This window comes from Anolis sagrei, chromosome 1, assembly GCF_037176765.1.
Source record: "Anolis sagrei isolate rAnoSag1 chromosome 1, rAnoSag1.mat, whole genome shotgun sequence".
Taxonomy (NCBI): Eukaryota; Metazoa; Chordata; class Lepidosauria; order Squamata; family Dactyloidae; genus Anolis; species Anolis sagrei.
In genome coordinates this window covers 593,298-619,305 of record NC_090021.1, presented here as the reverse complement: position 1 = coordinate 619,305, position 26,008 = coordinate 593,298, and the positions used below count along the sequence as shown (strand labels likewise).

Sequence of the window (26,008 nt, the reverse complement as noted above, 5' to 3'; positions counted from 1 at the left end):
CAACCCAGTGATTCCGGCCATGAAAGCCTTCGACAATACAACCTTTCCCCGTGTTTGGATGACGACCCAGAGTCCCAATGAGGAGCGGGCACTGATAACCCAGGGACAGAGTGTTCCGGGGTGTGTGGGCTGTGTCCTTTGATCCCGTGGCTGTTGTTCTGGTTCTTCGGCCTCCTTCCTTCCTTCCGCCTGCGCCTCTCTCCTTCAAATTAGTTTATAATCAGCTGCAATCTCTTGCAATCTCTCTCCCACAAGTTGTCAACACAAGGGCCAAGGGATCGGGCTCAGCCTTGTCGGATTCAGGGAAAGAAGAGACACGGCGTTGTCCAGAACTGGGCACACGGCTTTTTCTGGGCCAACTTTGTCCCTCCAGGTGTTTTGGACTGCAACTCCCACAATTCCTAACAGCCGGTAGGCTGTTAGGAATTGTGGGAGTTGCAGTCCAAAACACCTGGAGGGACAAAGTTGGCCCAGGCCTGCTTTAGGAATACATCTCTTGCTGATATTTGTTAGGGTGTGAGGATGTGTAAAAAGGCACCATGATGGAATGGGGTTGGACTGGATGATGACCCAGGAGGTCTCTTCCAACTCTTTGATTCTATGATTCTATGAAGAGACCTCATAGGCCATCCAGTCCAACCCCATTCTGCCAAAAAGCAGGAATATTGTATTCAAATCACCCCTGACAGATGGCCATCCAGTCTCTGCTTAAAAGCTTCCAAAGAAGGAGCCTCCACCACACTCCCTCCGGGGCAGAGAGTTCCACTGCTGAATGGCTCTCCCAGTCAGGAAGTTCTTCCTCATGTTCAGGTGGAATCTCCTCTCTTGTAGTTTGATTCAAAACAATCTTGACAGATGAGAGAGATGAATGGCCAAAACTAACAAAATGAAGTTCAACAGGGACACATGCAAGAGACTCCACTTTGGCAGGAAAAACGAAATCCAAACATACAAAATAGGGAACGCTTCGCTCGAGAGCAGGACGTGGGAAAAAGATCTTGGAGTCCTCGTGGGCAACAAGTTAAACATGAGCCAGGAATGTGATGTGGCGGCAAAAAAAGCCAATGGGATGTTGTCCTGCATCAAGAGGAGCATAGTGTCTAGCTCTAGGGAAGTCCTGCTCCCCATGCTCTATTCTGCTTTGGTTAGACCACATCTGGAATATTGTGTCCAATTCTGGGCACCACAATTCAAGAGAGGTATTGACAAGCTGGAATGTGTCCAGAGGAGAGCGACTAAAACGATCAAGGGTCAGAGAACAAGCCCTATGAGGAGCGGCTTAAGGAGCTGCTGGGCATGTTTAGCATGAAGAAGAGAAGGCTGAGAGGAGACGTGATGAGGGCCAGGGATAAATATGTGAGAGGAAGTCACAGGGAGGAGGAGGGAGCAATCTTCCTTTCTGCTTCTTTGGAGATTAGGATGCAATGGAAGAATGGCTTCAAACTACAAGAGAGGAGATTCCATCTGAACATGAGGAAGAACTTCCTGACTGTGAGAGCCGTTCAGCAGTGGAACTCTCTGCCCCGAGTGTGGTGGAGGCTCCTTCTTTGGAAGCTTTTAAACAGGGGATGGATGGCCATCTGTCAGGGGTGATTTGAATGCAATATTCCTGCTTCTTGGCAGAATGGGGTTGGACTGGGTGATGGCCCATGAGGTCTCTTCCAACTCTTTGATTCTAGGATTCTATGAGGCTGGATGGCCATCTGTCAGGGGTGATTTGAATGCAATATTCCTGCTTCTTGGCAGAATGGGGTTGGACTGGATGGTGGCCCAGGAGGTCTCTTCCAACTCTCTGATTCTATGATTCTATAAGGAAAGTGAAAGGAATGTGTTAAGGAGCAACCGGGAGGAATAAACCTTTGATAGAAGGGGTCAAATCTGTCAAGATCGCCACCTGCAAGGGGGAGTCCGAAGGTCTGTCAGGAGAAGGGAAAAGAGGAATGTGAAGGAGAGTTCTCAAGGGAATCGGGATGCATTTTGTGTAGGACTTTTTGAATAAATATAGGGCTTTCACAGCATTGCCTTCAGTGAGCGCAACATTGGTTGAGTCTTGTATATATGTCATGTCAAGATTCATGGAGATCTCTGCTCCAGACTCATGTACAAGTTGCTGTTGGTGAAAGTTTTCTTGTGTAATTCTTCTGTGGATTTTGGTTCTGTGCAACCTTGTTCCTTGGCTTTTCAAGAGACTTTAGGCATTTTCCTCTGTGGCTTTTAAAGACTGTGCGTTCGTGGATTTTGCTGTGGAATTAAGAATCAACTTTGTTCTCTTTTATATTTGCCTACCTGCTGGGTTGAGTTGTTTTCTCACATAATCTTTTACTTGCCTTTTTCACCATTTTTATATTGCTTGCATTCATTCAATAACTTGTTTAGTTGCTACAGAACTTTGGAGTGTTTCTAGGTTCAGAGGTGTGCTTCCAGCCTTGGTGTGCGACACAGTCCTAAGTGATTGGTAATGGTGTAATGATAGAGTCCAGGCCTGGGCCAACTTGGGCCCTCCCTCCCCTCATCCAGGTGTTTTGGACTTCAACTCCCACAATTCCTAACAGCTTATTGACTTAAGTATGCCAGTAATACAGCTTAATGGTGTCACATTAGAAAATGTGGATCATTTCCGCTCCCTTGGCAGCCACCTCTCCACCAAAGTCAACATCGACGCTGAAATACAACACCGCCTGAGCTCTGCAAGTGCAGCATTTTCCCGAATGGAGCAGAGAGTGTTTGAGGACCGGGACATCCGTAGGGATACCAAGGTGCTTGTCTATAAAGCTATTCCCCTCCCAACCCTGCTCTATGCCTGTGAGACGTGGACTGTCTACAGACGTCACATGCAACTCCTGGAACGATTCCATCAGCGCTGCCTCCGGAAAATCCTGCAAATCTCCTGGGAAGACAAGCGGACAAACGTCAGCATGCTGGAAGAAGCAAAGACCACCAGCATTGAAGCGATGGTCCTCCAACATCAACTCCGCTGGACCGGCCACGTTGTCCGGATGCCTGACCACCGTCTCCCAAAGCAGTTGCTCTACTCCGAACTTAAGAACGGAAAGCGGAACGTTGGTGGACAGGAAAAGAGATTGAAAGACGGGCTCAAAGCCAACCTTAAAAACTCTGGCATAGACACTGAGAACTGGGAAGCCCTGGCCCTTGAGCGCTCCAGCTGGAGGACAGCTGTGACCAGCAGTGCTGCAGAATTTGAGGAGGCACGAGTGGAGGGTGAAAGAGAGAAACGTGCCAGGAGGAAAGCGCGTCAAGCCAACCCCAACCGGGACCGCCTTCCACCTGGAATCCAATGCCCTCCTCACTGCGGAAGAAGATGCAGGTCAAGAATAGGGCTCCACAGCCACATACGGACCCACAAGGAAACCCATGATGGAAGACCATCTTACTCGTCCAATGAGGGATCGCCTAAGTAAGTAAGTAAGTAAACTGACTTAAGTCCGAAACACCTGGAAGGAGGGAGAGAGGGCTGAGATTCTGCAGGCGAAACACACACTTCAGAGGACTCCCCCCCCCCCCCCCCCACACACACACACAAACCCCATCGGCATCAACAAGAACCATTTTTACTGACAGCGGCAAAGAAAACCGTCCGCTGAGCATTGAAAAGACAAGGAACAAGGAAAATAGAACGACTTCTCGCAGACACGGAACGAGGGATACAAAAACGAGCGTGTGTGGGGAGACACACACACACAAACACTTGCCCCCCCAAAATAACGAGCCCTCCCCCTCCTCCTAAGGGGAAGGGTTAAGGTTGGGGTCCTCTTTACTCCAGATGGAAAGGGAATGGCTCAGAGTTGGGAATGTCCCCACACAAATACACAACCCTGCAGCACCCTCATCCCTGTGTTTGGATGCCCTCCGAGTGCCCCACGTGAGAGGCAAGAGGGGCGCCTGTGGGGCGGATCCAGCGCTTGCCGGGATCATTCCGCCTGACAGAGATTCAGGCCTGCAAGGACAGCAGCAGGGTGACCCCACGAGGAGGTCACATGGCTTCTTTGGTGACCCCCCTTCCCTTCCCCCAATATAAGCACACCTGAGACAGATGAGATGGGGCAGGGAGGGGACTCTTGTGCTTGGCGCTTGCTTTGGGGGGAGAGGAAGGAGAGAAGAGGCGCACCTCTTGATTGGCCCCAGAATAAGTCTGCGCAGAGGGCCAGCCGGAAGGGCTAGACCCCCGCGGTCAGAGGACCCCCCTTGCAAATGCGAGGAGGGGCTCCTTTGGCACAGAGACCCTTTGGCACAGAAGGGGCTCCTTCTTTCCCAGACCAGAGAGACCCCATAAGGTATCCCCCACTTTCTTCCATCTGTCCATCCATCCACCTGTCCATCCCTCGGTCCAGGTCAGAGGGAGGTCTCCCTGAGGACGAAGGCGTGGGCCCCTTCCTCTCGGACGAAGCCCTCCTCGCAGGGGTCTTCTTCCTCAGCGCCGTCTCCCATCGGAAGACCCTCCGGAAGGCCGTTCAGCATCCCGTTGCTGGTCTTCTCTGCGGTCAGTGAGGGGGGAGGCGGGGAGCCCTCATCCTGGGGAGGAAGGGTCAGAGGTCAGGGCGCTCCAGACACACACACACACACACCCCACATACACACACATCCCACAGAGACCCATTCAGGTGCAGTTTGGATAAAGACATGTTGTTGAAGGCTTTCATGGCTGGAATCACTGGGTTGCTGGATGGCTCTTGTTCTAGTAGCATTCTCTCCTGACATTTCGCCTGCATCTGTGGCTAATGGCATCCTCAGAGGAGTTGGCAATGAGGCAAGTGGAGCGTGTGTTAGGCTTATTTGATTTTAAAAAATGGTTCAAAACTCATTTCGGATGTAGGGGGCACTGGTGGTTCGATTCCAAAGTCAATTCCCATTTTCACAGAAAAAAATGTTCAAAACTTTTCGAAACTTCCGAGACTTCCGAATCTTTCCTTAATGGTTTGAAAGTGTTATTTCCTGTTTCACTGAAAGTTCTCCAGAGATCAGAAACATGGACAGACTCACTTTCCTCATGTCAAAGAATAAAGGAATAAAAATGAAAGAAACAGATTGGAAAAAAAGTTACTGAATATTTAAAACAAAACAAAAAATAAGAAGATTTTGATTTAGTAGATAAGATTGGGGAAAATAAAGAGAAAGTCTGCAAGAAGAGGAGGAAAGTAGCAAATAAGAAGGAGGAGAAGGAGGAGAAGAAATGAAAAGGTGAAAAGTCCTCTGGAAGATACCAGGGAGTCAAAATATCTCTCTTTCTATCATTCTTATGTTCTAGATTTTTTTTTTGTTTTTCCTTTCTTCTCTTTTCTATATATTTATTTTTTCTATATATTTTTTTCTTTTCCTATTAGAAATTTTATACATTATTTTTTCTCCTTTTTTTCCAAAACACTTTTCTCTCTCTCTCTTTTTTCTCTTTTAAAAAATTCTGTCATTAATTGAAAATTTCAAATAAAGATTATTTTAAAAAACGAAAAGAAAGGGAGAAGCAAAGGGAGGAAACTCATCCACTCTGGTTTAAAACGGCTTCTCTGGCTTGAGACGAGGCCAGGGACCAGAAGCAGGGAAAAGCTGAATCGTTTCCGACTCACTTACTGCTTCGTAACAGAAATGGCGGAAAAGGCTTCGGAAGGGCAAAGGGACTTCCGGTTTCCTTAAAAACTTCGAAATCGCTTCAAAAAGCAAATCTTTCCGAATTTATTCTGAATTACGAAGATTCCGACTGAACCTAACCATGCCTAGTGTGTGTAAATATGTGCATGTGTTGTGTGTGTGTGTATACACACAGAGATATTCACACACACATACATACCTATGGAATAATGTCCAGGGTGGGAGAAAGAACCCTTCTCTGTTTGAAGCAAGTGTGGATGTTGCAATTAGCAAGCTTGATTAGTGGGTTGTTGTAGGTTTTTTCGGGCTATATGGCCATGTTCTAGAGGCATTCTCTCCTGACGTTTCGCCTGCATCTATGGCAAGCATCCTCAGAAATAGAGAGGTCTGTTGGAACTAGGAAAATTGGGTTTATATATCTATGGAATGACCAGGGTGGGGCAAAGGACTCTTGTCTGCTGGAGCTAGGTGTGAATGTTTCAACTGACCACATTGATTGGCATTTGATGGCCTGGCAGTGCCTGGGGCAATCATTTGTTGAGAGGTGATTAGATGTCCCAGATTGTTTTCCCTCTCACAACCACCATGTCAGACTGCACAGAGAGGCCACTGAAATCCACAAGAGGCATGTGGACAATTTCAACAGAAAGGAGGAAACCATGAAAATGAACAAAATCTGGTGACCAGTATCAAAAAACTCTAAAATTACAACAGCAAAACAACAGAGAGGAAACAATCAGGCACATCTAATCACCTCTCAACAAAAGATTGCTCCAGGCACTGCCAGGCTATCAAATGCTAATCAAGGTGGTCAGTTGAAACATTTACACCTAGCTCCAGCAGACAAGAGTCCTTTGTCCCACCCTGGTCATTCCAGATGTATAAACCCATTTCCAACAGACCTCACTCCCTCTGAGGATGCTTGCCATAGATGCAGGCGAAATGTCAGGAGAGAATGCCTCTAGAACATGGCCATATAGCCCGAAAAAAACTACAACAACCCAGTGATTCCGGCCATGAAAGCCTTCGACAATAAGCTTGATTAGCATTGGGTAGCCCGGCAGCTGCAAAGTCCATCCGTGGGAGTATTTGCCTGCAGCTGCAAGGCTCCTCAATGCTAATCACGGTGGCTAATTGCAACATTCGCACTTGCTTCAAAGCAGACAAAGGTTCTTTCTCTCTCCCTAGACATCATTCCACAGATATATATATATATATATATATATATATATATATATATACACATACATGCCACTTATCTCATTCCCAACAGACCTCTGAACAAACCTCTGAGGATGCCTTTAGCCACAGATGCAGGTGAAATGTCAGGAGAGAATGCTGCTGGAACATGGCCAGACAGGCCAGAAAACTCACAGCAACCCATGTGTGAAAGGACAACTCCCCCAGTTGCACAGCACTGAGCCGTGGCAGCGGAAGGGGTGTCAAAACTCACAAGGATAAAGATGTGTGAAAGGACAACTCCCACAATTGCACAGCACAGCGGAAGGAGTGCCAAGCAGCACTGGCTCTGCAGTGCAAGAGTAGGCCCTGGACTTTGCAAAACTGCAATTCCCAGGATTCCCCTAATATGATGCCATTGTGGTTCAAGTGAGACCTTGGCTGCAGAAGTCCCTTTCCTGGCACCATGCCCCAACTCAGGGACCATCCCTGTATCTTTTTTGCACGGTAAGATGGTTTTCCCGAAGGAAAGCGATGGTTGTTTTTGCAGATGTGGAACGGAGTCCCTTTCTGTTTGGTGCGGACGAGGCTTATTGACATCGACTTCCATTGCAAGGCTGCACACGGCACACCACTCCCGCGCAATGATGTGTCCTCTCTGGATATTTCCAGAGCGTGCGTTTCTAAAGGGCTCTTCTGACTATTTTTAATCATTTGCTCAAAGGTCCAATTATATGGCAATCCTGAGTCATATACGAAGCGATGGCTCATCAGAAACGGCGCCCGCCCGTGCCCTCGATCGCGGCCCAGCTGGCACTCATTGACAGCCTTCTCATTCTGATTGCCACGGAGGGTGCCACGCTGACCTTTGACACCCTCCGGCTCCGTTGCATTTGCATGTAGTTCTGCCAGCAGATGAGCCTGGCCTTCCTTTCTGGGGGAAAGGGCACCTGCGGCCAGAGAAACACCAAGGGACAAGTGGAAACATGAACCAAAACTAACACAATGAAGTTCAACAGTGGCAAATGCAAAAGACTCCACTTTGGCAGGAAAAACGAAATGCAAAGAGACAGAATGGGGGATGATGAGGCCTGGCTCGAGAGCAGTACGTGTGAAAAAGATCTTGGAGTCCTCGTGGGGAGGAAGGGGAACATGAGCCAGGAATGTGATGTGGCGGCAAAAAAAGCCAATGGGATTTTGGCCTCAGGCATCAAGAGGAGCCTAGTGTCTAGATCTAAGGAAGTCACGCTCCCCATGCTCTATTCCGCTTTGGTTAGACCACATCTAGAATATTGTGTCCAATTCTGGGCACCACAATTCAAGAGAGATCTTGACTCTAAGCTGGAATGTGTCCAGAGTGCAACAGGAACACATACAGGAGAACCATAGGCTCTTGGACGAATCTCAATGGATTGTCCTTGACGAATGCACCGGGGATGTCGAGGAGGAGGACAACACTTTTCACCTACACAATTCACACCAACAGGATCACTTTTCTGGAGACCTACACACTACAATGCACAAAAGGGGCCCTGTCATTCCCAAAAGTAAACAGGTCTTGGTAGTAGGCGACTCCCTCCTTAGAGGAACGGAAGCTGTCATTTCCAGACCAGATGGGATGGCTCGAGAAATATGCTGCCTACCGGGGGCAAAAATACACCATATCACTCAGAGGCTCACCAGGCTCCTCAAGCCCTTTCACCGTCCTCCCCTCATGTTGATTCATGTAGGAACCAATGATACTGCAAGGCATACGTTTCAAAAGATCACAAATGATTTTCGAGCTCTAGGAGCAAAGCTAAAAGAATGTAATGTACAGGTGGTCTTTTCATCCCTCCTCCCTGTTGTAAGACACAGACCCACAAGAGCCAGAAAAATAGTACAGGTCAATGACTGGCTTAGAAAATGGTGTCAGGAGGAACGCTTTGGCTTCCTCGACCATGGCCTGCTTTTCCAGGAGGATGGCCTACTGGCAAGGGATGGGGTGCATCTCACACAAGTAGGAAAACACCTTTTTGCTCACAGACTCGCAAACCTCATTAGACGCACTTTAAACTAGGTCCACCGGGGGAGGGGGACAACAGCCTTGCGAACACTACTTTACCCACATTATCTGGGAATCGCCAGAAGGCTAAACGGAGGGCTGCACAAACACAACAAGGACCAAGTACCCAAAGCACAATAATCCCAATTAAACAGCTCAGGGGAAGATCTCAGGGGCTCACATGTCTTTACACTAATGCACAGAGCATGGGAAATAAACAAGACGAACTCCAACTTTTAGCACAACACCACAAATATGATATCATAGGGATCACTGAAACCTGGTGGGATGACTCCTATCGCTGGAATGTAGATATCGAGGGGTATAACCTCTTTCACAGAGACTGAACAAAGGGGAGAGGAGGCGGAGTAGCCTTATATGTCAAAAACTCTTATGCTACAGAAGAGATTCAAGACAGCAATCTGGGAAACCAGCTTGAAATCATCTGGATAAGAATCAAGGGAACTGGGACTCAAAAAGATGTCGTTGTAGGCGTCTACTACAGACCCCCAAGCCAGGAGGAAGAACTTGATGAAGTCTTCTGCCAACAGTTGACCAAACAGGCACAGAGAAGAGATGTAGTAGTCATGGGCGATTTCAACTATCCCGATATTTGCTGGAAAACAAACTCGGCCAAGAGTACAAGGTCCAACAAATTCCTCGCTTGCCTTGCAGACAATTTCATGGTCCAGAAGGTAGAAGAAGCAACAAGGGGATTGACTACTCTTGATCTCATCTTAACAAATGCGGAGGACCTGATCGACGCGGTCGAAGTGGTAGGATCCTTAGGGGCAAGTGACCATGTGCTCCTGCAATTTGAGGTACAAAGGAAGGCCGAAACTAAGACAAGTCAAACCCGCATTTTGGACTTTAGGAGAGCTGATTTCCAAAAAATGAAGGAAACGCTGAGCAGCATTCCGTGGACACAGATACTAAAAGACAAGGGAGTTACGGATGGATGGGAATTTCTCAAGAGTGAAATACTCAAGGCGCAATTGCAAACTGTGCCAACAAAGAGAAAAAATAGGACAAGTGCAAAGAAGCCAGAATGGATGTCCAAAGAACTTCTAACTGTGCTAAGACACAAAAGAGACATGCACAAGAAGTGGAAAAAGGGAGAAATCACCAAAGAAGAATTCAAACAAATAGCCAACACCTGTAGGGAAAAGGTCCGCAAGGCTAAAGCAAAAAACGAGCTCAGACTTGCCAGGGACATTAAAAACAATAAAAAGGGCTTCTATTCTTATGTCAGTAGAAAAAGGAAAAACAAGGAGGCGATAGGACCTCTTCGAGGAGAAGATGGGGCAATGCTGACAGGGGATAGGGAAAAGGCAGAACTACTTAATGCCTTCTTTGCCTCGGTCTTCTCACAAAAAGAGAGTCTTCAACCTCAGCAAGATGGAGTGGATGAGGGTTTGGAGGACATCCAACCCCAAATTGGGAAAGAAGTCGTTCAGGAATACCTGGCCGCTCTTAATGAGTTCAAGTCCCCAGGGCCAGATCAACTACACCCTAGAAGAGTATTGAAGGAACTAGCGGAAGTCATTTCGGAACCATTGGCAACCATCTTTGAGAGTTCTTGGAGAACGGGAGAAGTTCCAGCAGATTGGAGGAGGGCCAATGTGGTCCCAATCTTCAAGAAGGGAAAAAAGGACGACCCAAACAATGACCCATGTCCGGTCAGCCTCACGTCGATACCGGGCAAGATTCTGGAAAAGATTGTTAAGGAAGCGGTCTGCAAACACTTAGAAACAAATGCAGTCATCGCTAATAGTCAACATGGATTTATCAAAAACAAGTCATGTCAGACTAATCTGATCTCTTTCTTCGATAGAGCTACAAGCTGGGTAGATGCGGGGAATGCCGTGGATGTAGCGTACCTGGATTTCAGTAAGGCCTTCGACAAGGTCCCCCATGACCTTCTGGCAAGGAAACTTGTCCAATGTGGGCTAGGCAAAACTACGGTGAGGTGGATCTGTAATTGGTTAAGTGGACGAACACAGAGAGTGCTCACTAATGCTTCCTCTTCCTCTTGGAAAGAAGTGACGAGTGGAGTGCCGCAGGGTTCCGTCCTGGGCCCGGTCCTGTTCAACATCTTTATTAATGACTTAGATGAAGGGCTAGAAGGCATGATCATCAAGTTTGCAGACGACACCAAATTGGGAGGGATAGCCAATAGTCCAGAGGACAGGAGCAGGACTCAAAACGATCTTGACAGATTAGAGAGATGGGCCAAAACTAACAAAATGAAGTTCAACAGTGACAAATGCAAGATACTCCACTTTGGCAGAAAAAACGAAATGCAAAGATACAGAATGGGTGACGCCTGGCTCGAGAGCAGTACATGTGAAAAAGATCTTGGAGTCCTCGTGGACAACAAGTTAAACATGAGCCAACAATGTGACGTGGCGGCAAAAAAAGCCAATGGGATTTTGGCCTGCATCAAGAGGAGCCTAGTGTCTAGATCTAAGGAAGTAATGCTACCCCTCTATTCTGCCTTGGTTAGACCACACCTGGAATATTGTGTCCAATTCTGGGCGCCACAATTGAAGAGAGATATTGACTCTAATTTATTTATTTTATTTATTTGCTTTATTTCTATACCGCGTTTCTCAACCTATAATAGGTGACTCAATGCGGTTTACACAATATTAATTACCACAACAATAACAATTAAAACACAGCATACCCAATAACAAACACACAACCATTCATACAGTGCCTCGATCGCAACCAAGATCCAGTCTCATATCCTTATACCGTTCCTATGTTCAGTTTACCGTCATTCTGTGTACAATTGCGCTGATTAGCCAAACGCTTGCTCAAAAAGCCAGGTTTTGAGCTTCTTCCTAAATGCCAGCAACGAAGGGGCCTGTCTGATGTCGCTTGGTAGGGCATTCCATAACCGAGGGGCCACCACCGAGAAGGCCCTGTCTCTCGTTCCCGCCAACCGTGCCTGTGACGCAGGCGGAACCGAGAGCAGGGCCTCCCCGGACGATCTTAATGTCCGTGTCGGTTCATAGGAGGAGATGCGTTCGGAGAGGTAGGTGGGGCCGGAACCGTTTAGGGCTTTGTAGGCTAATGCCAGCACCTTGAATTGTGCCCGGTAGGGAATTGGCAGCCAGTGGAGCTGGCTCAACAGAGGAGTGGTATGCTCCCTGAGAGCTGCTCCTGTTAGCAACCTGGCTGCCGAGCGCTGGACCATCTGGAGCTTCCGGGCAGTCTTCAAGGGCAGCCCCACGTAGAGCGCGTTGCAGTAATCTATGCGGGATGTGACCAGAGCGTGGACTACCGTGGCCAAGTCCGACTTCCCGAGGTACGGGCGCAGCTGGCGCACGAGCCGAAGCTGTGCAAATGCTCCCCTGGCCACCGCTGAGACCTGAGGCTCCAGGCTCAGCGATGAATCCAGGGTCACACCCAAGCTGCGAACCTGCGTCTTCAGGGGGAGTGTAACCCCGTCCAACACAGGCTGTAACCCTATGCCCCGTTCGGCCTTTCGACTGACCAGGAGTGCCTCTGTCTTGTCTGGATTCAACTTCAATTTGTTCACCCTCATCCAGTCCGACACAGCAGCCAAGCACCGGTTCAGGACCTGAACAGCCTCCTTAGAAGTAGGTGGAAAGGAGTGACAGAGTTGGACATCATCTGCGTACAGATAACACCGCACCCCGAAACTCCGGATGATCTCTCCCAACGGCTTCATGTAGATGTTAAACAACATGGGGGACAGTATTGAACCCTGCGGGACCCCACAAGACAAAGGTTGTGAGGACGAGCAGCTATCCCCCATCAACACCTTCTGGGTACGACCCTCTAGGAAGGACCCGAGCCACTGTAAAACAGTGCCACCAAGGCCCATTCCCGCGAGGCGTCCCAGAAGGATACCGTGGTCGACGGTATCGAAGGCCGCTGAGAGATCCAGCAGGACCAACAGGGACACACTCCCCCTGTCGAGCTCTCTGCGGAGATCATCCACTAAGGCGACCAGGGCTGTCTCGGTACCGTGTCCCGGCCTAAAGCCAGACTGTGCCGGATCCAGATAATCAGTGTCTACCAAGAATACCTGGAGTTGTGAGGCCACCACACGTTCCAGGACTTTGCTCAAAAAGGGAAGATTGGAAACAGGCCGATAGTTGACGAATTGAGTGGGGTCTAGTGATGGTTTTTTCAACAGCGGTTTTATTACAGCTTGTTTTAGGCTGGCTGGAATTTTGCCTTCCCGAAGGGAGGCATTAACCACCACCTCCACCCACTCGGCCAATCCCCCTCTGGCCTCCTTTAGAAGCCAGGATGGGCAGGGGTCTAGGATGCATGTGGTAGCTCTCATTCCTCCAAGTATCTTGTCCACATCCTCGGGTTTCACCAATTGAAATGAATCCATCAAAATCGGACAAGCAGATGCTCGTGTTACATCCTCAGAGACTGCCGTTAACGTGGTATCCAGGCCAGAGCGGATCAAAGCGACTTTGTCCGCAAAGAACCGAGCAAATGCTTCACAGCGGGCCGTCGAGTTGTCAGGGTTCCCATCCGGAGTGGTGGGGTTCAATAGCCCTCTGACAACTCGAAACAACTCCGCCGGACGGTTCTTTGCGGACGCAATATTGGCCGCAAAGAAAGCTTTCTTTGCCGCCTTTATTGCCACGGCATATGCCCTTAATAGGGCAACAAACCGTGTTCGATTTAACTCGCTCGGGTCCGAACGCCACACGCGCTCTAGTCTCCTCTTCCTTCGCTTCATCGCTGCCAGCTCCTCGTTGAACCAAGGTGCTGGTTTAGCTCGGCTACTTGAGAGGGGACGTTCCGGAGCAATCGTGTTTATGGCCCTAGTCATCTCCCCATTCCAGAGAGACACCAGGGCTTCAACAGAATCACCAACCGAGGTGGCAGGAAAATCCCCAAGAGCCGTCAGGAATCCGTTCGGATCCATAAGCCTCCTGGGGCGGACCATCTTAATGGGTCCCCCACCTCTGCAGAGGTTGGAAGGTGTGGTGAGTCTAAATCTGACCAGATAGTGGTCGGTCCATGGCAACGGAGAGGTGGATAACTCCTCAACACCGCCACCTTGCTCCCATCCCTGACAGAAAACCAAATCTAATGTGTGTCCCGCACAGTGGGTGGGGCCAGATACTTGTTGGGACAGCCCCATGGTTGCCATGGATGACATGAAGTCCTGAGCCGCTCCTCCTAGGGAAGTCTCGGCATGTACATTGAAGTCCCCCAGCACAAGAAGCCGTTGAGACTCCAATGCCAGGCTCGAGACCACCCCCGCTAGCTCAGGTAGGGAGACCGTAGTGCAGCGAGGTGGGCGGTACGCTAACAGAATCCCTATTCTGTCCCGGTCGCCCACCCTCAGGTGGACACACTCGAAATTGGTTGACTGTGGAATGGGGCCTCTGGTCAGAGGGATAGAATTTTTATAGACCACCGCAACTCCGCCTCCCCGCCCTCCAGGTCTCGACTGGTGCTGTACAGAGAATCCTGGCGGACAAAGCTGGGTCAAATTAACTCCTCCAGCTTCATCCAGCCAGGTCTCTGTAATGCACGCCAGATCTGCCCGTTCCTCCAAGATTAGATCTTGGATGAAAGATGTTTTGCCATTGACAGATCTAAGCTGGAATGTGTCCAGAGGAGGGCGACTAAAATGATCAAGGGTCTGGAGAACAAGCCCTATGAGGAGCGGCTTAGGGAACTGGGCATGTTTAGCCTGAAGAAGAGAAGGCTGAGAGGAGATATGATAGCCATGTATAAAGATGTGAGAGGAAGCCACAGGGAGGAGGAGGGAGCAAGCTTGTTTTCTGCTTCCTTGGAGACTAGGACGCGGAACAATGGCTTCAAACTACAGGAGAGGAGATTCCATCTGAACATGAGGAAGAACTTCCTGACTGTGAGAGCCGTTCAGCAGTGGAACTCTCTGCCCCGGAGTGTGGTGGAGGCTCCTTCTTTGGAAGCTTTTAAACAGAGGCTGGATGGCCATCTGTCAGGGGTGATTTGAATGCAATATTCCTGCTTCTTGGCAGGGGGTTGGACTGGATGGCCCATGAGGTCTCTTCCAACTCTTTGATTCTATGATTCTATGATTCTATGATTCAGAGGAGGGCGACTAAAATGATCAAGGGTCTGGAGAACAAGCCCTATGAGGAGCGGCTTAAGGAACTGGGCATGTTTAGCCTGAAGAAGAGAAGGCTGAGAGGAGATATGATGAAAGCCATGTATAAATATGTGAGAGGAAGTCACAGGGAGGAGGAGGGAGCAAGCTTCCTTTCTGCTTCCCTGGAGACTAGGACGCAAGGGAACCATGGCTTCAAACTACAAGAGAGGAGATTCCACCTGAACATGAGGAAGAACTTCCTGACTGTGAGAGCCGTTCAGCAGTGGAACTCTCTGCTCCAGAGGGAGTGTGGTGGAGGCTCCTTCTTTGGAGGTTTTTAAACAGGGGCTGGATGGCCATCTGTCAGGGGTGCTTTGGATGCAATATTCCTGCTTCTTGGCAGAATGGGGTTGGACTGGATGAGGGCCCAGGAGGTCTCTTCCCACTCTTTGATTCTAGGATTCTATGATTCTATGAACTCTCTCCGCTTCCCTGCAAAGCTCTCCAACGTGCCTCCCGACCCCAACTAGCCGGGCAAGGCGTTCCCTGTTATTTCAAAACACACCCCATTGTTTTGTATTATCCAAAAGCTCAGGATGATATCCTTGGCACCAGCCCTTGCCCCACAAAGGACACGAGAAATAAAGAGGATCTTGGACAGAGTGTCCCGGCCGCCCCACTGCAAGGAGGGGGTGCAAAGGGCACCCCAGAGGGCATCTGCTCTCCTTCCTTCACTCCCATGAAGTTGCCTTTGGGGTCACGGTGGCGCAATGGGTTGAACCCTTGTGCTGCTGAACTGCTGACCTCAAGCTCGGCAGTTTGAATCCGTAGGACAAGATGAGCTCCCGCTGTTAGCCCTAGCTCCTGCCAACCTAGCAGTTTTCAAAAACATGCAAATGTGATTAGATCCATAGGTATTGCTTCGGCAGGAAAAGACAGACACACTCCAAACAGTCATGCCGGCCACACGACCAGGAAGTGTCTATGGGCAATGCAGGATCCTCAGTTTGGAAATGGAGAAGAGTGCCTCCCGCAGAGCCAGAGATGAGCACTACCTCCAGAAGCCGGAAATGAAAGGAGAAGCCTTTGCCATTTTGTATTCAGTGGAGGTGGGTGCACGTTGCTGTTTGGACTCTTTAGGAGAGAAGAGTGGCTTGTGGACTTCAGTGAGTACAGCTATCCTTAAAGACTACGGACAACTGATTAAGTATCAAGCCCTGTGTACTCCACACAGAGAAGAAACTACATCTTATCTACGAAGGTTGAATGAAAAGTAATGCCTCCACCTTCGTAATTCCTCAACAGATGGCAGTACAGGTATGCAGCAGGTACTGCCTTGTTCAGTAGACTCTCCTGCGCAGACAATCGGTCAATGCGACTTAAGCAACGTGCAGTCATTGAATTCTTGACAGCAGAAGGTGTCACCGCAACATCTTTAAACTTATTTGTCCAACAACGCACAGTACTTACATCAACACAATCACCATCAACAGCTTGCATTCCCTGAGGAATCTCCTTTGGGGTGACACCTTCAATGACTGCACATTGCTTAAGTCACATTGACTGACCGTCTGCGCAGGGTTCCATACTTCGCATTTTAGCAACACAACCATTCAATGCTAAGGCTTCCCTCCCAAATAGAACTGTAGAGGAGAGTCTACTGAACAAGCCAGTACATGCCGCAACCCAGTACTGCCATCTGTTGAGGAGTTACAGAGGTGGAGGCATTACTTTTCACTTTAACAACACAACCATTCAATGCTAAGGCTCCCCACCAAAATGGAACTGTAGAGGAGAGTCTACTGAACAAGCCAGTACCTGCTGCATCCTAGTACTGCCATCTGTTGAGGAGTTACGAAGGTGGAGGCATTACTTTTCACTTTAACAACACAACTATTCAATGCTAAGGCTTCCTGCCAAAATGGAACTGTAGAGGAGAGTCGACTGAACAAGCCAGAACCTGCCGCATCCCAGTACTGTGATCTGTTGAGGAGTTACGAAGGTGGAGGCATTACTTTTCATTCAACCCTCGCACATACAAAAAGTTTGTTCGTGAACCTGAGGTGTTATTTTTCAAAGAAGACCCCTTTGTTTTGTCTCTTGGGTGCATGTTTCGGGGCAACTGCAACTTCAAAGAAACAACCCTCCTCTGCTAACCCAATATATTTTTATGCATTGGCATGCCTTTGTCCCTGGCAGTTTAAAGACGTGGTCCTTCAGTCTAACAGCTGAGTTACCTGTGTGCCATTACATCGATGCTTCTGACTCTCGCTTGATCCAAGGGCTGACTTCTAACAAGGCCATGCTTTTCTTGACTAGTGGTGTTCAAAAGGCGGTCTCCACATGTTCACAGAGATCCATATTTCAATACGGTTTCAGTGCGCTTATTTCCCATAGGCTATGGGATTCCCAATGGCAAAGAAGCCCCCTCCCTCCTCCTTGGGAGACCCTTTCCCCTATGAGTCCTTGGCTCCCCCCTCGTGCCGCCCCCTCCTCACCTGGGCCAGGTCGGGGACTCCGCAGCGCAGCTTCTGGCGGTACTTCTCCGGGAGGCAGCAGAGCAGCCGCGGCAGGACGGGGAAGATGGTCCGCGGGTTGACGTCCTCCCCCCGCATGGGGCCTGGCCATCGAGGGAGGGAGGGAGGGAGAGAGGGAGGTGGGTCAGATTAGGAGAAGGAGTGGGAAGGGGGTCAGCCCCACACAGGTGGACTAGGTCATGAAGGCGCCCGTGCAGCCATGCTGGCAACCCAACCAGGAGGTGCCTACAGACAACAGGGTCCATGGCTTGGAAATGGAACAAGAGCGCCTCCTCATGGCTGGAGTTGAGCACCGCCTCCAGAAAGCCGGAGATGAAAGGAGAAGCCTCTACCTGTGTTCTGTTTGTGTGCCATTGTCATCCCGCTGCATTAAAGGCACTGACTCTTTGCCTCTCTGTGTATGTTGTTTTTAATTTATTTACTAGATACACACACACACTCCACTTGCTTCACGGCCAACAGAACCTCTGAGGATGCCATTAGCCATAGATGCAGGCAAAAGGTCAGGGGAGAATGCTGCTGGAACACATTGGCTATACAGCCTGGAAAATTCACAGCAACCCACTTTCCTCCCTGGCTCTAATGGAGGCCTGGGCCAACTTGGGCCCTCCTTCCCTCTTTCCCTCCAGGTGTTTTGGACTCCAACTCCCATCATTCCTAACCACCTCAGGTCCTTTCCTTTTCCCATTCCTTTCTGCTTAGGCAGCCGAAGAGAAATAACTATGTTATATGTTATTGTTTTATTGTTTTGTTGTTTTTAAATTGCTTGTATTGTTGTATTATGGGTTCAGCCTCGTGTAAGCCGCACCGAGTCCCTTGGGAGATGGTAGCGGGGTATAAATAAAGATTATTATTATTATTATTATTATTATTATTATTATTATTAAGGGAAAGGACTTGAGGTGGTTAGGAATGATGGGAGTTGGAGTCCAAAACATTCAGAGGGAGGGCTTAAGTCTGCCCAGGCCTGTTTGAATGCAAGATCAATGGGGCCAGAGCAAAGTGGGGTCCCTTCCCCCCCTCCTTCCCCCAAAGGAGATGACCCAGGGGGCCTTGTGGGGGGGCCTTGAAGAGATGCCCGACTGACCTGTGATGAGGCTGACCAGGAGCCCCACGACGATGACGGTGGTGGAGTTGTGTGCGCTGTACCACAGGTAGGACAGGTTGTAGAACTTGCGCAGCCCCGTCAGCCTGCAGCCAGCGAGAGAGGGAGGGAGGGAGGAAGGAAGGGTCAGCCACCCCTTGACCCCAAGGTCACCCCCAAGGCCAGACCCTCCCACACTCCTTTGGGGTCTCTGGGCCCCTCTTTAAGGAGGTGGGGCCCTGGCTCAGCCCCCCAACCGGCCATGAAACCCCGCTGGGCAATCCTGAGTGGGCTGCACTCTCTCAGCCCCTGGACGTTGTCACAGGCTCACCTGAGGGCCACACTAGGACTCACAAACACACTGAAGGCCTTTAAAATCAATTTTAACTTTGCACAATTTCAACAGAAAGGAGGAGACCATGAAAATGAACAAAATCTGGCTCCCAGTATTAAAAAACTCTAAAATTACAACAGCTAAACAACAGAGAGGAAACAACCAGGCATAGATTAACACCTCCCAGCAAGAGATTTTCCCAGGCTCAGCCAGGCCTTCAAATGCTAATGAAGGTGATCAGCTGAAACATTCACACCTAGCTGCAGCAGGGAAGAGCTCCTTGCCCCACCCTGGTCATTCCACAGATATATAAACCCATTTTTCCTACTTCCAACAGACCTCACTACCTCTGAGGATGCTTGCCATAGATGCAGGCGAAACGTCAGGAGAAATGCCTCTAGAACATGGCTCCATAGCCCAAAAAAACCCACAAGAACTGAGTGATTCCAGCCATGAAAGCCCTTGACAACCAAGCACAGCTTAACTCCCCTCAACAAAAGATTTTCCCAGGCTCAGCCAGGCCTTCACATGCTAATGAAGGTGATCAGCTGAAACATTCACACCTAGCCCCAGCAGACAAGAGTCCTTTGTCCCACCCTGGTCCTTCCACAGATATATAAACCCTTTTTCCTATTTCCAACAGACCTCACTCCCTCTGAGGATGCTTGCCATAGATGCAGGCGAAACGTCAGGAGAGAATGCCTCTAGACCATGGCCATATAGCCCGAAAAAACCCACAAGAACCTAGTGATTCCAGCCATGAAGGTCTTCAACAATACAATTTTAACTTCATTTATCTTATTTTAATATTTTATCATCAGGGTTTTTTTTTTTTTTGCATAGTCTTTCAATTGTATTGCAAGCCATCTAGTATTGCCTAAAAGGCAAGAAATACGACTTTTTTCTCCATGTCAGGAGCAACTTTAAACTGCTTTGAATTGGCTCCCCTCCTTCCTTCACAACCGTGGAGAGCGAGTGGAGATGGGAGGCCTGGTCTCTGAGAGGTCCCCCCCCCCCTCTATTTTGTGGGGTTCCTCAGGGGGTCATTCTCTCCCCTCTCTTGTTTTACATCTCTATGCGACCACTTGCTCAGCTGGTTCGAGGTTTTGGGCTTGAGTGTTATCAGTATGCCGATGACACTCAGCTGGTGCTGAAGATGGAAGGCCGGCCGGACTCTGTCCCCAATTGTTTCCATCCGTGCCTCATTGAGGCCGTGACTGGGTGGCTGCGTGCCAGCAGGTTGAGGGTGAATCCGGCAAAGACGGAGATCCTGTGGCTGGGTCGACCGGGCAGTGGGGATGTCCAGCTGCCTACCCTGGATGGCGAGGCCTTACGCCCATCCTCGTTGGTCAAGAGTCTGGGAGTCCCTTTGGACCCTCTGCTGAGGATGGAGGCCCAGGTCTCTCTCCGCCGTGAGCAGAACCGCCTTCTTTCTCTCACCTGCGGCAGGCTAGACGGCTGGCCCCCTCCCTGTCCAGGGACGACCTCGCTACGGTGATCCTGGCCACGGTCATCTCCAGACTGGACTACTGTAACACCCTCTACATTGGCCGTCCTCTGTCGGTGATCCGGAAGCTCAAGTTGGTGCAAAATGCAGCTGCTCGGCTTCTTGCGGGAATTCTGATGAGATGCCACATCACACCAATCTTACTACCAATTGAGCACCGGATCACTTTCAAAGGGATGGGACTCACCTTGAAGGCCTTGCATGGTCTGGGGCCGATGTTCCTGAGGGACCGCCTCACCCCCTCCCAACCCCAGAGATAGAGTCATAGAATCCTAGAATCCTAGAGTTGGGAGAGACCTGGTGGGCCATCATCCAGTCCAACCCCATTCTGCCAAGAAGCAGGAAGATTGCATTCAAAGCACCCCTGACAGATGGCCACCCAGCCTCTGCTTAAAAGCTTCCAAAGAAGGAGCCTCCACCACACTCCCTCTGGGGCAGAGAGTTCCACTGCTGAACGGCTCTCCCAGTCAGGAAGTTCTTCCTCATGTTCAGGTGGAATCTCCTCTCTTGTAGTTTGAAGCCATGGCTCCCTTGCGTCCTAGTCTCCAGGGAAGCAGAAAGGAAGCTTGCTCCCTCCTCCTCCCTGTGGCTTCCTCTCACATATTTATACATGGCTATCGTATCTCCTCTCATCCTTCTCTTCTTCCGGCTAAACATGCCCAGCTCCTTAAGCCGCTCCTCATAGGGCTTGTTCTCCAGACCCTTGATCTGCTCCCTCCTCCCTGTGGCTTCCTCTCACATATTTATACATGGCTATCATGTCTCCTCTCAGTCTTCTCTTCTTCAGGCTAAACATGCCCAGCTCCTTAAGCCGCTCCTCATAGGGCTTGTTCTCCAGACCCTTGATCATTTTAGCCGCCCTCCTCTGGACACATTCCAGCTTAGAGTCAATATCTCTCTGTCAATATCTCTCTTGTCAAGATCCCTCCGTTCTGAGGACCAAGATCTATTGGAAGTCCCCAGTGTCAAGACTTTGCGTCTAACAGCAACCAGACGCAGAGCCTTCACAGCAGTGGCACCATCGCTCTGGAATACTCTGCCACCTGAAGTTTGTGCCTTGTGGGACTTATCAGCTTTCCGCAAGGCATGTCAGACATACCTGTTTCGACAGGCTTTTAATGATTGATATTGCTGTTTTTAAATTGTTTTAAATTGCTTTTAAATTGTATTAGATTTTAGCCATCCTTGTAAGCCGCTCCGAGCCCCAGGGAAGGGAGTGACCGCATAGAAGTCCAAACAATACATAAATAAATAAATAAACTTGAGAAACTGCAAGTCACTTCTGGTGTGAGAGAGTTGGCTGTCTGCAAGGATGTTGCCCAGGAGACATTGCCTGGATGCATCACCACTCTTGTGGGAGGCTTCTCTCATGTCCCCGCATGGGGAGCTGGAACTGACAGATAGGAGCTCATCTGCACTCTCCCCAGATTTGAACCAAATTGAATCCTATAACACCATGTAAACACATTTTTTGTTCCTGGGTTCTCAATGTCATTATTTCCTATCTGGTTCTACAATAAAAACATTAATGGGAAATGCTTATTAAACTGCAAAAAATATATTTTTGTGTGTGGGAAGGTCTTCATCCTTGTTAATGTACGATTAGTGTATTGTGAATGCTCAAATGTAATTTTGTGCAATGCCTGTGAATGTAACCTGATTGCATTAGCAAAGAGTGTATTGACACTGAAAGGGTTAAATAGTCAACGAACTGTGAAGATGTGACCCTGAGTGTGCCTGGAACCCATAGGGAGGATCCAGAGATAAGGCTTCGTTCCGTCCTTCTGACTTCGGTGTGTCTTTTGTCTTGTTCCTGCCTGTTTGGTTGGAAGTAAATGCGAATGTGTGCTGTGTATTTGCTCAACTCAGTAAAGCTAAATGTTTGCTTTTACTGAAGTCTCAAAGTGCCCGTTCTTCCTAGCTTCCAAGCTTCTGTCGCACTCTGACAATCCTGCTGTATGTACCACATTTAAGGAGTTTCTGCCCATTCAACGTAGTTTGTGGCCCAAAAAACAAAGTTTCTGGAGTAGAAAAACTACTTTTTTAAAATTAAATATGCTTTAGAGTGTGAGAATGGGAAACAATCACAATTATTATTATTATTATTATTATTATTATTATTATTATTATTATTATAATATAAATATGAATGAGAACCAATAGTATTATATTATTATTATTATTATTGTTATTATTATTATATACATATAATAAATATTATAATATAATATAACCTTATTGGTCAGGAATTTTGGATATGACATTTGATTAATGGTTGATTTATATATTTCTAAAATATATAAATCAACCATTCAGGTCTTGGTGGTGTGGTTCTGTGTTTGTAAAATTGTTGTTTTGTGTTTTGTTTACACTGTAAGTTGTTAATGTATGTAAATAAAATAGAAAAAAGAGTAACTACTTCCAAAGTCAAGATGGTGCCAGGAAACAGGAAATAACCCTTTCAGAGCAGGAACAGGCAGGTGTTGGTAGTCAAGCCAGGAACCAAAGAGGGGAGAGTGGTCAGTGTGGGCAAGGCCGGGTCAGACTGTAGCTCCCAGGCATCCTATTCTGCCCAATGGGAGTTGGAGGCCAAGAACATCCAGAGGAAGACCGCCCAACACAGGGTGAGAGGATCTTTGGGGCGCTCCGGCCGCAGGACCCCCCCTGCTGTCCCCTTCAATGACCTGCTGACCACGCAATCCTGGCTCTGCCAAAGGTCGCTGTGCTGTGGGGAAGGCTCGGGTGTCGTTCTGCTCCGCTTCCCCTTTAACCCTGGTTTTGCATTCACTGCTGTGTACTGCCTGCCCTCCCCCCCCCCCCCCCCCAAACACAAGGGTCCTAGGGTCCATCCTCATTACAAAATGAATGTCGCCTGGCACAATTTGAGCCACCACTGCGATGGTCCTTCTTCCTTTGGTCCAAAGCCAAGCAAGGAGGTCAAAGTCCAGTATTAGTTTGTGTGCGGGGGGGGGGGGGGGGGGGCAGGGAAAGCTGACTGGCACAACCTGAGGATCACAACACAGTGAAGACATCTGCCCTTGCGCTGTGCTACTCTGCTGCTGAGTATGTGTGCCCAGTGTGGAGCACATCTCACCAGCCACAAACTACCAGCCACTGCCAGAAGGGACAAAGAGTTTTATCTATGCTGATGATCGTGCCATCACCACTCAAGCAGGGAGCTTTGAGATGGTTGAACAGAAGCTCTCCGAAGCTCTAGGTGCTCTTACTGCCTATTACAGGGAAAACCAGCTGATCCCTAATCCATCTAAAACACAGACATGTGGTTTTCATCTCAAGAACAGACAAGCATCCAGAGCACTGAGGATTATTACCTGGGAAGGGATCCCACTGGAGCATTGCAGCACCCCAACATACCTGGGAGGAGTCACTCTGGACCGTGCTCTGACCTACAAGAAGCACTGCCTGAACATCAAACAAAAAGTGGGCGCTAGAAACAATATCATACGAAAGCTGACTGGCACAACCTGGGGGTCACAACCAGACACAGTGAAGACATCTGCCCTTGCGCTATGCTACTCTGCTGCTGAGTACGCATGCCCAGTGTGGAGCACACCTCACCACGCTAAAATAGTAGATATGGCTCTTAATGAGACTTGCCGCATTATCACAGGGTGTCTGCACCCCACACCACTGGAGAAATGACACTGTTTAGCCGGTATTGCACCACCTGACATCCGCCAGGAAGTAGCAGCCAGTAGTGAAAGGACCAAGGCAGAGACATCTCCAGCCCATCCCCTTGTTAAGGTATCAGCCAGCACGTCAACGACTTAAATCAAGAAATAGTTTTCTAAGATCTACAGAGACACTCGCTGGAACACCTCAGCAAGCGAGAGTCCAAAAGTGGCAGGCTCAAACCCAGAACTGATACCAGATGAGAGACTCTCCCCTGGGCACACAGAAGACTGGGCAACTTGGAAGGTGCTGAACAGACTGCGCTCTGGCACCACGAGATGCAGAGCCAATCTTAAGAAATGGGGCCACAAAGTGGAATCCACGATATGCGAGTGCGGAAAAGAGCCAACCACTGACCACCTGCTGCAATGCACCCTGAGCCCTGCCACATGATGCACAAGGGAGGACCTTCTTGCGGCAACACCAGAAGCACTCCAAGGGGCCAGAGACTGGTCAAAGGACATTTCATCCACTACCAAGCTTGCAAACTTGCAAAAAAATGTAATACAAATGTCTGATTGCTCCTGACACGATAAATGAATAGCCCCTCCAGCCAGGCTATGCAAATGACAGTACCAATTAGGAAATGACACTGACAACCCAGGAACAAAAGTGATGCGACAGAGTGTTATTCCACCAAACACATTCACTGACACCCCCCCTGCCCCCGCCACTGCTGCTGGTCCTTTGAGGTCATGCTTGCCCCCCAACCTCCCACCCCCACCTACCGTTCCCCCCTTACCTCTCGGGGGCTCTGGTGGAGGTCATCAGCGTGGCCATGGAGGGCGTGGTCAGGCTCCCGTTGAGCGGAGGGAGGCCGGGGGCCGTGGGGGCCGAAGCCTGCATGTTGGCCACAATGCCCCCGATGCCCACCCAGAAGGCCATGGCCAGCCCTGCAGCCAGGCCGGAGACGGCGCCCTGGGGGGAGAGAGGGAATGCAGCACGGGGTCACGCCTTTGGGGGTCCGCATGCCCCACAGAACCCCCTTGCCCTTCCCGGCATCCCTTGGCAAAGCCCCCCTCACTCTTCAGGGGAGGGGAGGGGGAGTGCCAACCCACCCCTCACTTAAAACATACTATTGTGTTCACATAATATATGATTATTGATATTGGTGATATTAAATTATATTAACTCACCGTGGAGTTGGCACATGGGAAGAACATGCCTAGGCAGAAGAGACCCAGGAGTGGGCCCCCCACCATGCCGAAAATGCTGATGGCCGCCTAAGACAAGCAAAGAAAATAAAGGATCATGGCGGGGAGGGTCTCTGTTTACGAAGCGCATACAAATGGGGAGCCGGGGAGCCCGCAGAACCAGGTCTGGTGCCAGGGACACCCACAAAATGCCCGCATGGGAAGGTGAAGGTGCTGGGGGGGGGGGCACACAAGGTGCTCCCCTCAATGCAGTGGGGCAGAGCCAGGGGCGGAGATCCCTCCCAACCCCTTCCTCATACCCCCATCTCTTTGGAGACACAACCCCAGCATCATGGCTGCAATCCAGCTATTATTCCCAATGCTTAATGGTTCTGGCCCAGTTTACCCGTCCGAATGTATCTCCCTCTACGAACCACCTAGGACAGCGTTTCTCAACCTGGGGGTCAGGACCCCTGGAGGGGTCGCAAGAGGGTGTCAGAGGGGTCACCAAAGACACAGTATTTTCTGTTGGTCATGGGGGTTCTATGTGGGATGTTTGGCCCAATTCTAACCTTGGTGGGGTTCAGAATGCTCTTTGATTGCAGATGAACTATAAATCCCACTAACTACAACTCCTAATGTCAAGGTCTATTTTCCCCAAACTCCAGCAAAGTTCACATCACATTTGGGCATATTGATTGTCATGCCAAATTTGGTCCAGATCCATCTTTGTTTGAGTCCACAGTGCTCTCGGAATGTAGGTGAACTACAACTCCAAAACTCAAGGTCAATGCCCATCAAACCCTTC

At 49.3% G+C, this 26,008-nt stretch overlaps 1 protein-coding gene across 1 annotated transcript in view; it reads right to left on the bottom strand.

Moving 5' to 3' along the window:
- Window positions 1-3,549: 3,549 nt before the first annotated feature.
- Window positions 3,550-26,008, bottom strand: part of SLC5A6 (solute carrier family 5 member 6) — a 73,028-nt gene continuing 50,569 nt past the window's right edge. The window contains exons 12-16 of the mRNA XM_067469112.1: window positions 25,204-25,290; window positions 24,810-24,985; window positions 18,537-18,640; window positions 17,411-17,532; window positions 3,550-4,530 (exon numbers count right to left, since the gene is read on the bottom strand). Coding sequence (XP_067325213.1) covers window positions 4,351-4,530; window positions 17,411-17,532; window positions 18,537-18,640; window positions 24,810-24,985; window positions 25,204-25,290 — 669 coding nt within the window. The 3' untranslated portion in view covers window positions 3,550-4,350. The remainder of the gene's footprint in view (window positions 4,531-17,410; window positions 17,533-18,536; window positions 18,641-24,809; window positions 24,986-25,203; window positions 25,291-26,008) is intronic.